The sequence below is a fragment of the Oncorhynchus kisutch genome, unplaced genomic scaffold (genome assembly GCF_002021735.2).
Source record: "Oncorhynchus kisutch isolate 150728-3 unplaced genomic scaffold, Okis_V2 scaffold3385, whole genome shotgun sequence".
Taxonomy (NCBI): Eukaryota; Metazoa; Chordata; class Actinopteri; order Salmoniformes; family Salmonidae; genus Oncorhynchus; species Oncorhynchus kisutch.
The window spans coordinates 232,483-248,471 of NW_022265330.1; the positions used below are offsets into that span (position 1 = coordinate 232,483).

The window sequence follows — 15,989 nt, forward strand, 5'->3', positions numbered from 1 at the left end:
CTCTGTGTTTGAACTCTTTTTAGGAGGACATATTTGCTTTTAGGATACTGCCAATGTATATTGAAGACATATAGGCTCTGCTTATCAGGCGCCATCTCAAATCACACCCTATGCCCTAGGGAACGGGGCACCATCTCAAATCACACCCTATGCCCTAGGGAACGGGGCACCATCTCAAATCACACCCTATGCCCTAGGGAACGAGGCACCATCTCAAATCACACCCTATGCCCTAGGGAACGGGGCGCCATTGGTCTGCTTCTCAAATCACACCCTAAGCCCTAGGGAACGGGGCGCCATTGGTCTGCATCTCAAATCACACCCTGTGCCCTAGGGAACGGGGCGCCATCTCAAATCACACCCTATGCCCTAGGGAATGGGGCACCATCTCAAATCACACCCTATGCCCTAGGGAACGGGGCGGCATTGGTCTGCTTCTCAAATCACACCTTATGCCCTAGGGAACGGGGCGCCATCTCAAATCACACCCTATGCCCTAGGGAAGGGGGCGCCATCTCAAATCACACCCTATGCCCTAGGGAACGGGGTGCCATCTCAAATCACACCCTATGCCCTAGGGAACGGGGCGCCATCTCAAATCACACCCTATGCCCTAGGGAAGGGGGCGCCATCTCAAATCACACCCTATGCCCTAGGGAACGGGGTGCCATCTCAAATCACACCCTATGCCCTAGGGAAGGGGGCGCCATCTCAAATCACACCCTATGCCCTAGGGAACGGGGTGCCATCTCAAATCACACCCTATGCCCTAGGGAACGGGGTGCCATCTCAAATCACACCCTATGCCCTAGGGAACGGGGCGCCATTGGTCTGCTTCTCAAATCACACCCTATGCCCTAGGGAACGGGGCGCCATCTCAAATCACACCCTATGCCCTAGGGAAGGGGGCGCCATCTCAAATCACACCCTATGCCCTAGGGAAGGGGGTGCCATCTCAAATCACACCCTATGCCCTAGGGAACGGGGCGCCATTGGTCTGTGTCTCAAATCATGCCCTATGTCCTAGGGAACGGGGCGCCATCTCAAATCACACCCTATGCCCTAGGGAACGGGGCGCCATTGGTCTGCATCTCAAATCACACCCTATGCCCTAGGGAACGGGGCGCCATCTCAAATCACACCCTATGCCCTAGGGAACGGGGCACCATCTCAAATCACACCCTATGCCCTAGGGAACGGGGCGCCATTGGTCTGCTTCTCAAATCACACCCTAAGCCCTAGGGAACGGGGCGCCATTGGTCTGCTTCTCAAATCACACCCTATGCCCTAGGGAACGGGGCGCCATTGGTCTGCTTCTCAAATCACACCCTATGCCCTAGGGAACGGGGCGCCATTGGTCTGCTTCTCAAATCACACCCTATGCCCTAGGGAACGGGGCGCCATTGGTCAGCTTCTCAAATCACACCCTATGCCCTAGGGAACGGGGCGCCATCTCAAATCACACCCTATGCCCTAGGGAAGGGGGCGCCATCTCAAATCACACCCTATGCCCTAGGGAACGGGGTGCCATCTCAAATCACACCCTATGCCCTAGGGAAGGGGGCGCCATCTCAAATCACACCCTATGCCCTAGGGAAGGGGGCGCCATCTCAAATCACACCCTATGCCCTAGGGAACGGGGTGCCATCTCAAATCACACCCTATGCCCTAGGGAAGGGGGCGCCATCTCAAATCACACCCTATGCCCTAGGGAACGGGGTGCCATCTCAAATCACACCCTATGCCCTAGGGAACGGGGCGCCATTGGTCTGTGTCTCAAATCACGCCCTATGTCCTAGGGAACGGGGCGCCATCTCAAATCACACCCTATGCCCTAGGGAACGGGGCGCCATTGGTCTGCATCTCAAATCACACCCTATGCCCTAGGGAACGGGGCGCCATCTCAAATCACACCCTATGCCCTAGGGAACGGGGGCACCATCTCAAATCACACCCTATGCCCTAGGGAACAGGGCGCCATTGGTCTGCTTCTCAAATCACACCCTAAGCCCTAGGGAACGGGGCGCCATTGGTCTGCTTCTCAAATCACACCCTATGCCCTAGGGAACGGGGCGCCATTGGTCTGCTTCTCAAATCACACCCTATGCCCTAGGGAACGGGGCGCCATTGGTCTGCTTCTCAAATCACACCCTATGCCCTAGGGAACGGGGCGCCATCTCAAATCACACCCTATGCCCTAGGGAACGGGGCGCCATCTCAAATCACACCCTATGCCCTAGGGAACGGGGCGCCATCTCAAATCACACCCTATGCCCTAGGGAACGGGGCGCCATCTCAAATCACACCCTATGCCCTAGGGAACGGGGCGCCATCTCAAATCACACCCTATGCCCTAGGGAACGGGGCGCCATTGGTCTGTATCTCAAATCACACCCTATGCCCTAGGGAACGGGGCGCCATCTCAAATCACACCCTATGCCCTAGGGAACGGGGCATCATTGGAGACGCTGACAACATGCTGTTCTTGTTCATGACTAGAGAGAATTTAAGGGACCAAAATGATGTCATATTTTTTTGCTTTTTATTTGTCCTCGACATTGTTAAAAATCCCTCATGTTTGCGCTGTTCAAGCACTTGTATATAATCTATGTCTAAGGTTTAAATTGTATTTGACAAGTTAAAAGACATATTTGTCCCTTGTTGTCTTCTATCTCGTCCACCAGCTGCCAGTTGAACCTGGGGACACGGTTCATCTTATACTGCCTACTGTGTGATGTATTCGTGTCACTCTAAACTGAATGTAGATTTTATACTACTGAATTCAACAGTTTCAAAACCTCTTCTCTTCTCGGAGTTGAAAAGTAGGATAGTGAGTTGTGTTGTGAATAAAACAGTTTACCCTTCAATTGTAATTCAATCCCACAAATCAATTCATTTGTCATCTTATAAAAAGTTTAAACTATCTCTTTGCCAAAAAAATACTAACCACAAATATCAATCACTTTCCTGAACTCGAACCTTCACCCACTTTAATCAGCATCATGACCTGCATTGATAGAGGCTATGGTAAGATCAGTCATCCACAACAGTAGGTGGCGTAGTAACAGAAGACACCGGAAACACGGTTCTTCTTCTACGCCCTTGACCTTCCTGCTCGTATGACGACACATCAACACAATAACATTTGACGTTGGTGTTGTGGAATTTGCTTCAGAATAACACTATTGGAAATGAGAGAATAAAACGAGCAAAAGATGAATACGGCTCTGAGACACTGGAAGGAGGCCGCGACGGTCATACTAGCTGCTGGTACGAGACATAAACTCCCTGTAGATAGTTTGACAAGGTGTGTCGATAAAGGCACCTCTGCACCTGCGATCAGTGAGCACTCCAACTTGCCTGACAGGTCAGCCTTCGACTATGAAGTGTTGTTGTTGAAACGAAGCGGTACGAGTGGTTTCATGCCGAATGCTTATGTCTTTCCCGGCGGTCTGGTGGATCCGTCAGATTTCTCAAGTGAATGGCTTGATCTTTTTCAATCTTTTCGGCTCTCACCGAATTTTGGACTTGGATTTGTGAAACAGCCGCCGGAGACGAGACCTCCCATCTTCGCCACTGACAGGAAGAAACTGGGTTCTCTCGTTCCAGGTGACGTCGCATTTAGAATCTGTGCAGTGAGGGAAACGTTCGAGGAGTCCGGTGTACTTCTAGTCGTGTCAAAAGAGGAAGAGGAAGAGAGTACTTTATTTAACAGCATCGAGAACAACCGATACAGTCAACCCGAATTAACCAGAATAACTGATCTCTGTGACAAGAGTGAATTGGCTAAATGGAGAGTGCTGGTAAACGAGAACCCTTCTAACTTCATCAGAATGTGTAGGGAGCTGGAGTGTCTACCTAACATCTGGGCTCTGCATGAATGGGGTAACTGGCTGACCCCTACTGGTGTGTATGCGAAACAGCGGAGGTACGACACGGCCTTCTACATGTGCTGCTTGCAAGAAACACCACCTCACACCCTACAAGACGAGAAGGAAATTGTGCACTTTAAGGTGATACCATAGCTTAGTAAGGTGAACGTGTATTTTATTGTTGTGTTCAAAGGTTTAAGTGACTCTATATTCATTCATGATGTCTTTATCAGTTCATAATATTGTTGTAAACTGTTCATTTGATCTTAGTCTAACCTAAACCCCTCTCTCTCCTTCCCTTCTCTCTCCTTCCCTTTCTCTCTCCTTCCCTTTCTCTCTCCTTCCCTTTCTCTCTCCTCCCCTCTCTCTCCTTCCCTTTCTCTCCTCCCTTCTCTCCTTCTCTCTCTCTCCTCCCTTCCCCTCTCCCTCTCTCTCCTCCCCTCTCCCTCTCTCTCCTCCCCTCTCTCTCTCCACTCTCCCTCTCTCTCTCCTCCCCTCTCTCTCTCCACTCTCCCTCTCTCTCTCCTCCCCTCCCCTCTCCTCTCCCTCCCTCTCTCCCCCCCCTCTTTCTCTCCTCTCCTCTCCTCCCCCCTCCCCTCTCTCTCCTCTCCTCCTCTCTCTCCCTCTCTCCTCCTCTCTCCTCCCATCTCCCTCTCTCTCTCTCTCCTCCCCTCCCCTCTCCTCTCTCTCTCTCTCTCTCTCTCTCTCTCTCTCTCTCTCTCTCTCTCTCCTCTCCTCTCCTCCCCTCTCTCTCCTCTCCTCCCCTCTCTCTCCCTCTCTCCTCCTCTCTCCTCTCCTCCCATCTCCCTCTCTCTCTCTCTCTCCTCCCCTCTCCCTCTCTCCTCCCCTCTCTCTCTCTCTCTCCTCCTCTCTCCTCCCCTCTCTCTCTCTCTCTCTCTCTCTCCTCCCCTCCCCTCTCCTCCTCTATCTCTCTCTCTCTCCTCTCATCTCTCTCTCTCCTCTCCTCCCATCTCCCTCTCTCTCTCTCTCTCTCTCCTCTCATCTCTCTCTCCTCTCCTCCCCTCTCTCTCTCTCCTCCCCTCTCTCTCTCTCCCCTCTCTCTCTCCCCTCTCCTCTCTCCCTCTCCCTCTCTCCTCTCCCTCTCTCCCCTCTCCCTCTCTCTCCTCTCCCTCTCTCTCCTCTCCCTCTCTCTCCTCCCCTCTCTCTCCTCTCCTCCCCTCTCTCTCCCTCTCTCTCTCCTCTCCTCCCCTCTCTCTCTCTCCTCTCCTCCCCTCTCCCTCTCTCTCCCTCTCTCCTCCTCTCTCCTCTCCTCTCCTCTCCTCCCATCTCCCTCTCTCTCCCTCTCTCCTCCCCTCTCCCTCTCTCTCTCTCCTCCCATCTCCCTCTCTCTCCCTCTCTCCTCCCCTCTCCCTCTCTCTCTCTCCTCCCCTCTCTCTCTCTCTCCTCCCCTCTCTCTCTCTCCTCCCCTCTCCTCTCCTCCCATCTCTCTCTCTCCTCCCCTCTCCCTCTCTCCTCGCCTCTCTCTCCTCCCCTCTCCTCCCCTCTCCCTCTCTCCTCCCCTCTCTCTCTCCTCCCCTCTCCTCCTCTCTCTCTCTCTCTCTCTCCTCTCCTCCCATCTCCCTCTCTCTCTCTCTCTCTCTCTCAGTGGTCCACTCCCCCAGAGATCCTCCACAGTTACCAGACCAGAGAGATGTGGATTGCCCCTCCACAGTTCTATGATCTCAGCCGTATGTGCCGGTTCCCCTCCCTGCAGAACCTCCACAGCTTCTCCAGACAGAGAGCTTCAGAGGGCTGTGAACAGTGGCTCCCTGTCCGCATGGTGTCAGACAGCTACTACATATCACTCCTCCCAGGTTAGAGTTTATATGAAGGGTCTGATTACTACATATCACTCCTCCCAGGTTAGAGTTTATATGAAGGGTCTGATTACTACATATCACTCCTCCCAGGTTAGAGTTTACATGAAGGGTCTGATTACTACATATCACTCCTCCCAGGTTAGAGTTTATATGAAGGGTCTGATTACTACATATCACTCCTCCCAGGTTAGAGTTTATATGAAGGGTCTGATTACTACATATCACTCCTCCCAGGTTAGAGTTTATATGAAGGGTCTGATTACTACATATCACTCCTCCCAGGTTAGAGTTTATATGAAGGGTCTGATTACTACATATCACTCCTCCCAGGTTAGAGTTTATATGAAGGGTCTGATTACTACATATCACTCCTCCCAGGTTAGAGTTTATATGAAGGGTCTGATTACTACATATCACTCCTCCCAGGTTAGAGTTTATATGAAGGGTCTGATTACTACATATCACTCCTCCCAGGTTAGAGTTTATATGAAGGGTCTGATTACTACATATCACTCCTCCCAGGTTAGAGTTTATATGAAGGGTCTGATTACTACATATCACTCCTCCCAGGTTAGAGTTTATATGAAGGGTCTGATTACTGCATATCACTCCTCCCAGGTTAGAGTTTATATGAAGGGTCTGATTACTACATATCACTCCTCCCAGGTTAGAGTTTATATGAAGGGTCTGATTACTACATATCACTCCTCCCAGGTTAGTGTTTATATGAAGGGTCTGATTACTACATATCACTCCTCCCAGGTTAGAGTTTATATGAAGGGTCTGATTACTACATATCACTCCTCCCAGGTTAGAGTTTACATGAAGGGTCTGATTACTACATATCACTCCTCCCAGGTTAGAGTTTATATGAAGGGTCTGATTACTACATATCACTCCTCCCAGGTTAGAGTTTATATGAAGGGTCTGATTACTACATATCACTCCTCCCAGGTTAGAGTTACATGAAGGGTCTGATTACTACATATCACTCCTCCCAGGTTAGAGTTTACATGAAGGGTCTGATTACTACATATCACTCCTCCCAGGTTAGAGTTTATATGAAGGGTCTGATTACTACATATCACTCCTCCCAGGTTAGAGTTTATATTTACTTAATTCAGAGCGTTGTCAGATTGTCCATTCGTGAATTCAGGGCCTTCCATTTACTTAATTCTAGTTCCCTTTATCAGTCATCTAGTGCCCTTTATCAGTCATCTAGTGTCCTTTATCCACGTCATCTAGTGCCCTTTATCCACGTCATCTAGTGCCCTTTATCAGTCATCTAGTGCCCTTTATCAGTCATCTAGTGCCCTTTATCCACGTCATCTAGTGCCCTTTATCACGTCATCTAGTGCCCTTTATCCACGTCATCTAGTGCCCTTTATCCACGTCATCTAGTGCCCTTTATCCACGTCATCTAGTGCCCTTTATCCACGTCATCTAGTGCCCTTTATCCACGTCATCTAGTGCCCTTTATCCACATCATCTAGTGCCCTTTATCCACGTCATCTAGTGCCCTTATCAGTCATCTAGTGCCCTTTATCAGTCATCTAGTGTCCTTTATCCACGTCATCTAGTGCCCTTTATCCACGTCATCTAGTGCCCTTTATCAGTCATCTAGTGCCCTTACCCACGTCATTCTAGTGCCCTTTATCCACGTCATCTAGTGCCCTTTATCACGTCATCTAGTGCCCTTATCCACGTCATCTAGTGCCCTTTATCAGTCAGTGCCCTGTGCCTTATCAGTCATCTAGTGCCCTTTATCCATGTCATCTAGTGTCCTTTATCCACGTCATCTAGTGCCCTTTATCCACGTCATCTTAGTGCCCTTTATCAGTCATCTAGTGCCCTTTATCCACGTCATCTAGTGCCCTTTATCCACGTCATCTAGTGCCCTTTATCCACGTCATCTAGTGCCCTTTATCCACGTCATCTAGTGCCCTTTATCAGTCATCTAGTGCCCTTTATCCACGTCATCTAGTGCCTTTATCCACGTCATCTAGTGCCCTTTATCCACGTCATCTAGTGCCCTTTATCCACGTCATCTAGTGCCCTTTATCCACGTCATCTAGTGCCCTTTATCAGTCATCTAGTGCCCTTTATCCACGTCATCTAGTGCCCTTTATCCACGTCATCTAGTGTCCTTTATCAGTCATCTAGTGCCCTTTATCAGTCATCTAGTGTCCTTTATCCACGTCATCTAGTGCCCTTTATCCACGTCATCTAGTGCCCTTATCAGTCATCTAGTGCCCTTTATCAGTCATCTAGTGCCCTTTATCCACGTCATCTAGTGCCCTTTATCACGTCATCTAGTGCCCTTTATCCACGTCATCTAGTGCCCTTTATCCACGTCATCTAGTGCCCTTTATCCACGTCATCTAGTGCCCTTTATCCACGTCATCTAGTGGCCCTTTATCCACGTCATCTAGTGCCCTTTATCCACATCATCTAGTGCCCTTTATCCACGTCATCTAGTGCCCTTTATCAGTCATCTAGTGCCCTTTATCAGTCATCTAGTGTCCTTTATCACGTCATCTAGTGCCCTTTATCCACGTCATCTAGTGCCCTTTATCAGTCATCTAGTGCCCTTTACCCACGTCATCTAGTGCCCTTTATCCACGTCATCTAGTGCCCTTTATCCACGTCATCTAGTGCCCTTTATCCACGTCATTCTAGTGCCCTTTATCAGTCATCTAGTGCCCTTTATCAGTCATCTTAGTGCCCTTTATCCATGTCATCTAGTGTCCTTTATCCACGTTCTAGTGCCCTTTATCCACGTCATCTTAGTGCCCTTTATCAGTCATCTAGTGCCCTTTATCCACGTCATCTAGTGCCCTTTATCCACGTCATCTAGTGCCCTTTATCCACGTCATCTAGTGCCCTTTATCAGTCATCTAGTGCCCTTTATCCACGTCATCTAGTGCCCTTTATCCACGTCATCTAGTGCCCTTTATCCACGTCATCTAGTGCCCTTTATCCACGTCATCTAGTGCCCTTTATCCACGTCATCTAGTGCCCTTTATCAGTCATCTAGTGCCCTTTATCCACGTCATCTAGTGCCCTTTATCCACGTCATCTAGTGTCCTTTATCAGTCATCTAGTGCCCTTTATCAGTCATCTAGTGCCCTTTATCCATGTCATCTAGTGCCCTTTATCCACGTCATCTAGTGCCCTTTATCCACGTCATCTAGTGCCCTTTATCCACGTCATCTAGTGTCCTTTATCAGTCATCATCTAGTGCCCTTTATCCACGTCATCTAGTGCCCTTTACTCCATGTCATCTAGTGCCCTTTATCCACGTCATCTAGTGCCCTTTATCCACGTCATCTAGTGTCCTTTATACACGTCATCTAGTGTCCTTTATCAGTCATTCTAGTGCCCTTTATCAGTCATCTAGTGCCCTTTATCCACGTCATCTAGTGCCCTTTATCCACGTCATCTAGTGCCCTTTATCCTCGTCATCTAGTGCCCTTTATCAGTCATCTAGTGCCCTTTATCCACGTCATCTAGTGCCCTTTATCAGTCATCTAGTGCCTTTATCAGTCATCTAGTGCCCTTTATCCACGTCATTAGTGTCCTTTACCCACGTCATCTAGTGTCCTTTATCCACGTCATCTAGTGCCCTTTATCCACGTCATCTAGTGCCCTTTATCAGTCATCTAGTGCCCTTTATCAGTCATCTAGTGCCCTTTATCCACGTCATCTAGTGCCCTTTATCACGTCATCTAGTGCCCTTTATTCCACGTCATCTAGTGCCCTTTATCCACGTCACTCTAGTGGCCCTTTATCCACGTCATCTAGTGCCCTTTATCCACGTCATCTAGTGCCCTTTTATCCACGTCATCTAGTGCCCTTTATCCACATCATCTAGTGCCTTTATCCACGTCATCTAGTGCCCTTTATCAGTCATCTAGTGCCCTTTATCAGTCATCTAGTGTCCTTTATCCACGTCATCTAGTGCCCTTTATCCACGTCATCTAGTGCCCTTTATCAGTCATCTAGTTGCCCTTTACCCACGTCATCTAGTGCCCTTTTATCCACGTCATCTAGTGCCCTTTATCCACGTCATCTAGTGCCCTTTATCCACGTCAATCTAGTTGCCCTTTATCAGTCATCTAGTGCCCTTTATCAGTCATCTAGTGCCCTTATCCATGTCATCTAGTGTCCTTTATCCCGTCATCTAGTGCCCTTTATCCACGTCATCTTAGTGCCCTTATCAGTCATCTAGTGCCTTAGTCTGGCCTTTATCCACGTCATCTAGTGCCCTTTATCCACGTCATCTAGTGCCCTTTATCCACGTCATTCTAGTGCCCTTTATCCACGTCATCTAGTGCCCTTTATCCACGTCATCTAGTGCCCTTTATCCACTTCATCTAGTGCCCTTTATCCACGTCATCTAGTGCCCTTTATCCACGTCATCTTAGTGCCCTTTATCCACGTCATCTAGTGCCCTTTATCCACGTCATCTAGTGCCCTTATCAGTCATCTAGTGTCCCTTTATCAGTTCATCTAGTGTCCCTTTATCCCGTCATCTAGTGCCCTTTATCCACGTCATCTAGTGCCCTTTATCCACGTTCATCTAGTGCCCCTTTATCCACGTCATCTAGTGCCCTTTTATCCACGTCATCTAGTGCCCTTTATCCACGTCATCTAGTGCCCTTTATCCACGTCATCTAGTTGCCCTTTATCCACGTCATCTAGTGCCCTTTATCCACGTCATCTAGTGCCTTTATCCACGTCATCTAGTGCCCTTTATCCACGTCATCTAGTGCCCTTTATCCACATCTCTAGTGCCCTTTATCAGTCATCTAGTGCCCTTTATCAGTCATCTAGTGTCCTTTATCCAACGTCATCTAGTGCCCTTTATCACGTCATCTAGTGCCCTTTATCAGTCATCTAGTTGCCCTTTACCACGTCATCTAGTGCCCTTTACCCACGTCATCTAGTGCCCTTATCCACGTCATCTAGTGCCCTTTATCCACGTCATCTAGTGCCCTTTATCCACGTCATCTAGTGCCCTTTATCAGTCATCTAGTGCCCTTTATCAGTCATCTAGTGCCCTTTATCCATGTCATCTAGTGTCCTTTATCCACGTCATCTAGTGCCCTTTATCCACGTCATCTTAGTGCCCCTTTATCAGTCATCTAGTGCCCTTTATCCACGTCATCTAGTGCCCTTATCCACGTCATCTAGTGCCCTTTATCCACGTCATCTAGTGCCCTTTATCAGTCATCTAGTGCCCTTTTATCCACGTCATCTAGTGCCCTTTATCCACGTCATCTAGTGCCCTTTATCCACGTCATCTAGTGCCCTTTATCCACGTCATCTAGTGCCCTTTATCCACGTCATCTAGTGCCCTTTATCAGTCATCTAGTGCCCTTTATCCACGTCATCTAGTGCCCTTTATCCACGTCATCTAGTGCCCTTTATCCACGTCATCTAGTGCCCTTTATCAGTCATCTAGTGTCCTTTATCCACGTCATCTAGTGCCCTTTATCCACGTCATCTAGTGCCCTTTATCCACGTCATCTAGTGCCCTTTATCCACGTCATCTAGTGCCCTTTATCCACGTCATCTAGTGCCCTTTATCCACGTCATCTAGTGCCCTTTATCACGTCATCTAGTGCCCTTTATCCATGTCATCTAGTGCCCTTTATCCACGTCATCTAGTGCCCCTTTATCCATCATCTAGTGCCTTTATCAGTCATCTAGTGCCCTTTATCCACGTCATCTAGTGCCCTTTATCACGTCATCTAGTGCCCTTTATCCACGTCATCTAGTGCCCTTTATCCACGTCATCTAGTGCCCTTTATCCACGTCATCTAGTCCCTTATCAGTCATCTAGTGCCCTTTATCCACGTTCATCTAGTGCCCTTTATCCACGTCATCTAGTGCCCTTTATCCACGTCATCTAGTGCCCTTTATCCACGTCATCTAGTGCCCTTTATCCACGTCATCTAGTGCCCTTTATCAGTCATCTAGTGCCCTTTATCCACGTCATCTAGTGCCCTTTATCCACGTCATCTAGTGTCCTTTATCAGTCATCTAGTGCCCTTTATCAGTCATCTAGTGCCCTTTATCCATGTCATCTAGTGCCCTTTATCCACGTCATCTAGTGCCCTTTATCCACGTTCATCTAGTGCCCCTTTATCCACGTCATCTAGTGTCCTTTATCAGTCATCTAGTGCCCTTTATCGCACGTCATCTAGTGCCCTTTATCCACGTCATCTAGTTGCCCTTTATCCACGTCATCTAGTGCCCTTTATCCACGTCATCTAGTGTCCTTTATCCACGTCATCTAGTGTCCTTTATCAGTCATCTAGTGCCCTTTATCAGTCATCTAGTGCCCTTTATCCACGTCATCTAGTGCCCTTTATCCACGTCATCTAGTGCCCTTTATCCTCGTCATCTAGTGCCCTTTATCAGTCATCTAGTGCCCTTTATCCACGTCATCTAGTGCCCTTTATCAGTCATCTAGTGCCCTTATCAGTCATCTAGTGCCCTTTATCAGTCATCTAGTGCCCTTTATCCATGTCATCTAGTGTCCTTATCAGTCATCTAGTGTCCTTTATCCACGTCATCTAGTGCCCTTTATCCACGTCATCTAGTGCCCTTTATCAGTCATCTAGTGCCCTTTATCCATGTCATCTAGTGTCCTTTATCCACGTCATCTAGTGCCCTTTATCCACGTCATCTAGTGCCCTTTATCAGTCATCTAGTGCCCTTTATCAGTCATCTAGTGCCCTTTATCAGTCATCTAGTGCCCTTTATCAGTCATCTAGTGCCCTTTATCCACGTCATCTAGTGCCCTTTATCCACGTCATCTAGTGCCCTTTATCCACGTCATCTAGTGCCCTTTATCCACGTCATCTAGTGCCCTTTATCCACGTCATCTAGTGCCCTTTATCCACGTCATCTAGTGCCCTTTATCAGTCATCTAGTGCCCTTTATCCACGTCATCTAGTGCCCTTTATCAGTCATCTAGTGCCCTTTATCCACGTCATCTAGTGCCCTTTACAGTCATCTAGTGCCCTTTATCCACGTCATCTAGTGCCCTTTATCCACGTCATCTAGTGCCCTTTATCCACGTCATCTAGTGCCCTTTATCCACGTCATCTAGTGGCCCTTTATCCACGTCATCTAGTGCCCTTTATCAGTCATCTAGTGCCCTTTATCCACGTCATCTAGTGCCCTTTATCCACGTCATCTAGTGCCCTTTATCCACGTCATCTAGTGCCCTTTCTCCACGATCATCTAGTGCCCTTTATCCACGTCATCTAGTGCCCTTTATCCACGTCATCTAGTGCCCTTTATCCACGTCATCTAGTGCCCTTTATCCACGTCATCTAGTGCCCTTTATCCACGTCATCTAGTGCCCTTTATCCACGTCATCTAGTGCCCTTTATCCACGTCATCTAGTGCCCTTTATCCATGTCATCTAGTGTCCTTTATCCACGTCATCTAGTGTCCTTTATCAGTCATCTACTGCCCTTTATCCACGTCATCTAGTGCCCTTTATCCTCGTCATCTAGTGCCCTTTATCAGTCATCTAGTGCCCTTTATCCACGTCATCTAGTGCCCTTTATCAGTCATCTAGTGCCCTTTATCAGTCATTCTAGTGCCCTTTATCAGTCATCTAGTGCCCTTTATCCTCGTCATCTAGTGCCCTTTATCCACGTCATCTAGTGCCCTTTATCAGTCATCTAGTGCCCTTTATCAGTCATCTAGTGTCCTTTATCCACGTCATCTAGTGTCCTTTACCCACGTCATCTAGGCCCTTTATCCACGTCATCTAGTGCCCTTTATCAGTCATCTAGTGCCCTTTATCAGTCATCTAGTGCCCTTTATCCATGTCATCTAGTGTCCTTTATCCACGTCATCTAGTGCCCTTTATCAGTCATCTAGTGTCCTTAACCACGTCATCTAGTGCCCTTTACCCACGTCATCTAGTGCCCTTTACCCACGTCATCTAGTGCCCTTTATCAGTCATCTAGTGTCCTTTATCCACGTCATCTAGTGTCCTTTATCCACGTCATCTAGTGCCCTTTATCCACGTCATCTAGTGTCCTTTATCAGTCATCTAGTGCCCTTTATCAGTCATCTAGTGCCCTTTATCCACGTCATCTAGTGTCCTTTATCAGTCATCTAGTGCCCTTTATCAGTCATCTAGTGCCCTTTATCCACGTCATCTAGTGCCCTTTATCCTCGTCATCTAGTGCCCTTTATCAGTCATCTAGTGCCCTTTATCCACGTCATCTAGTGCCCTTTATCAGTCATCTAGTGCCCTTTATCAGTCATCTAGTGCCCTTTATCCACGTCATCTAGTGCCCTTTATCAGTCATCTAGTGCCCTTTATCAGTCATCTAGTGTCCTTTATCCACATCATCTAGTGCCCTTTATCCACGTCATCTAGTGCCCTTTATCAGTCATCTAGTGCCCTTTATCCACGTCATCTAGTGCCCTTTATCCACGTCATCTAGTGCCCTTTATCAGTCATCTAGTGCCCTTTATCCACGTCATCTAGTGCCCTTTATCCACGTCATCTAGTGCCCTTTATCCACGTCATCTAGTGCCCTTTATCAGTCATCTAGTGCCCTTTATCAGTCATCTAGTGCCCTTTATCCACGTCATCTAGTGTCCTTTACCCACGTCATCTAGTGCCCTTTATCCACGTCATCTAGTGCCCTTTATCAGTCATCTAGTGCCCTTTATCAGTCATCTAGTGCCCTTTATCCATGTCATCTAGTGTCCTTTATCCACGTCATCTAGTGCCCTTTATCAGTCATCTAGTGTCCTTTATCCACGTCATCTAGTGTCCTTTATCCACGTCATCTAGTGCCCTTTATCAGTCATCTAGTGCCCTTTATCCACGTCATCTAGTGCCCTTTATCCACGTCATCTAGTGCCCTTTATCAGTCATCTAGTGCCCTTTATCAGTCATCTAGTGCCCTTTATCAGTCATCTAGTGCCCTTTATCCACGTCATCTAGTGTCCTTTACCCACGTCATCTAGTGCCCTTTATCCACGTCATCTAGTGCCCTTTATCAGTCATCTAGTGCCCTTTATCAGTCATCTAGTGCCCTTTATCCATGTCATCTAGTGTCCTTTATCCACGTCATCTAGTGCCCTTTATCAGTCATCTAGTGTCCTTTATCCACGTCATCTAGTGTCCTTTATCCACGTCATCTAGTGTCCTTTATCCACGTCATCTAGTGTCCTTTACCCACGTCATCTAGTGCCCTTTACCCACGTCATCTAGTGCCCTTTATCCACGTCATCTAGTGTCCTTTATCCACGTCATCTAGTGTCCTTTATCAGTCATCTAGTGCCCTTTATCCACGTAAGATGATTGTTTAACGTGTGTGTGTGTGTGTGTCCTTCTCTTACCAGGTGACGAGATGTACCCAGAGGAGGGGTCATGTCAGATGGATGTGACCCTGAACACAGACCAGAGCCTTAATGAGCTTCATCAGGGCTGTTCAGCACTGCACCGTATCGTAGCCTTGGACCCCTACACCGCTGCTGCTGTCATCACCATCACACCCAAATACAACCACCTGCTGCCCTTCACACAGTCCAGCCTGAGAACCGGCACCAGCAGTCAGCTCTGAGAGACGGGTTGACACTCAAATGGCACCCTATTCCCAATGACCTTTCAGCAGAGATACACAAACTACTGGTCAAAAGTAGTGCACTATATAGGGAATAGGGTCCTATAGGGCTCTGGTCTAAAGTAGTGCACTATATAGGGAATAGGGTGCCATAGGGCTCTGGTCTAAAGTAGTGCACTATATAGGGAATAGGGTGCCATTTGTGATGTGACCCATGTTTTGTGCTGTACAGGCCTGCTGCTAAGGTCTTGCTGCTGGTTGTGGACGGTTTAGGCCGTCATTGTAAATAAGAATTTGTTCTTAACTGACTTACCTAGTTAAACAAAGGTTAACTAAAAAATGTATTAAATTCTAGAAATTGATCTTGTTTTCAAATACCTCTCAATGTATTATTTCTGTACATGATTGTACAGATTTATTTAATCAGTGTGTTTTGTATGAAACATTCATTAGAACTATCACACCATTAACCACTGAGTCTACAAAACATTAAGAACACCTGCCCTTTCCATGACAGACTGACCAGGTGAGTCCAGGTGAAAGTCATTTAATGTCACCTGTTAAATCCACTTCAATCAGTGTAGATGAAGAGGAGGAGACGGGTTAAAGAAGGATTTACAAGCCTTGACAATTGAGACATGGATTGTGTGTGTGTGTGTGTGTGTGTGTGTGTGTGTGTGTTC

At 47.8% G+C, this 15,989-nt stretch overlaps 1 protein-coding gene across 1 annotated transcript; it reads left to right on the forward strand.

Moving 5' to 3' along the window:
- Positions 1-3,096: 3,096 nt before the first annotated feature.
- Positions 3,097-15,681, forward strand: nudt19 (nudix (nucleoside diphosphate linked moiety X)-type motif 19). The gene is made up of 3 exons (XM_031820450.1): positions 3,097-4,013; positions 5,479-5,686; positions 15,086-15,681. Exons 1-3 carry the CDS (start codon positions 3,216-3,218, stop codon positions 15,304-15,306), a joined length of 1,227 nt encoding a protein of 408 aa, XP_031676310.1. The 5' UTR covers positions 3,097-3,215; the 3' UTR covers positions 15,307-15,681.
- Positions 15,682-15,989: the final 308 nt, after the last annotated feature.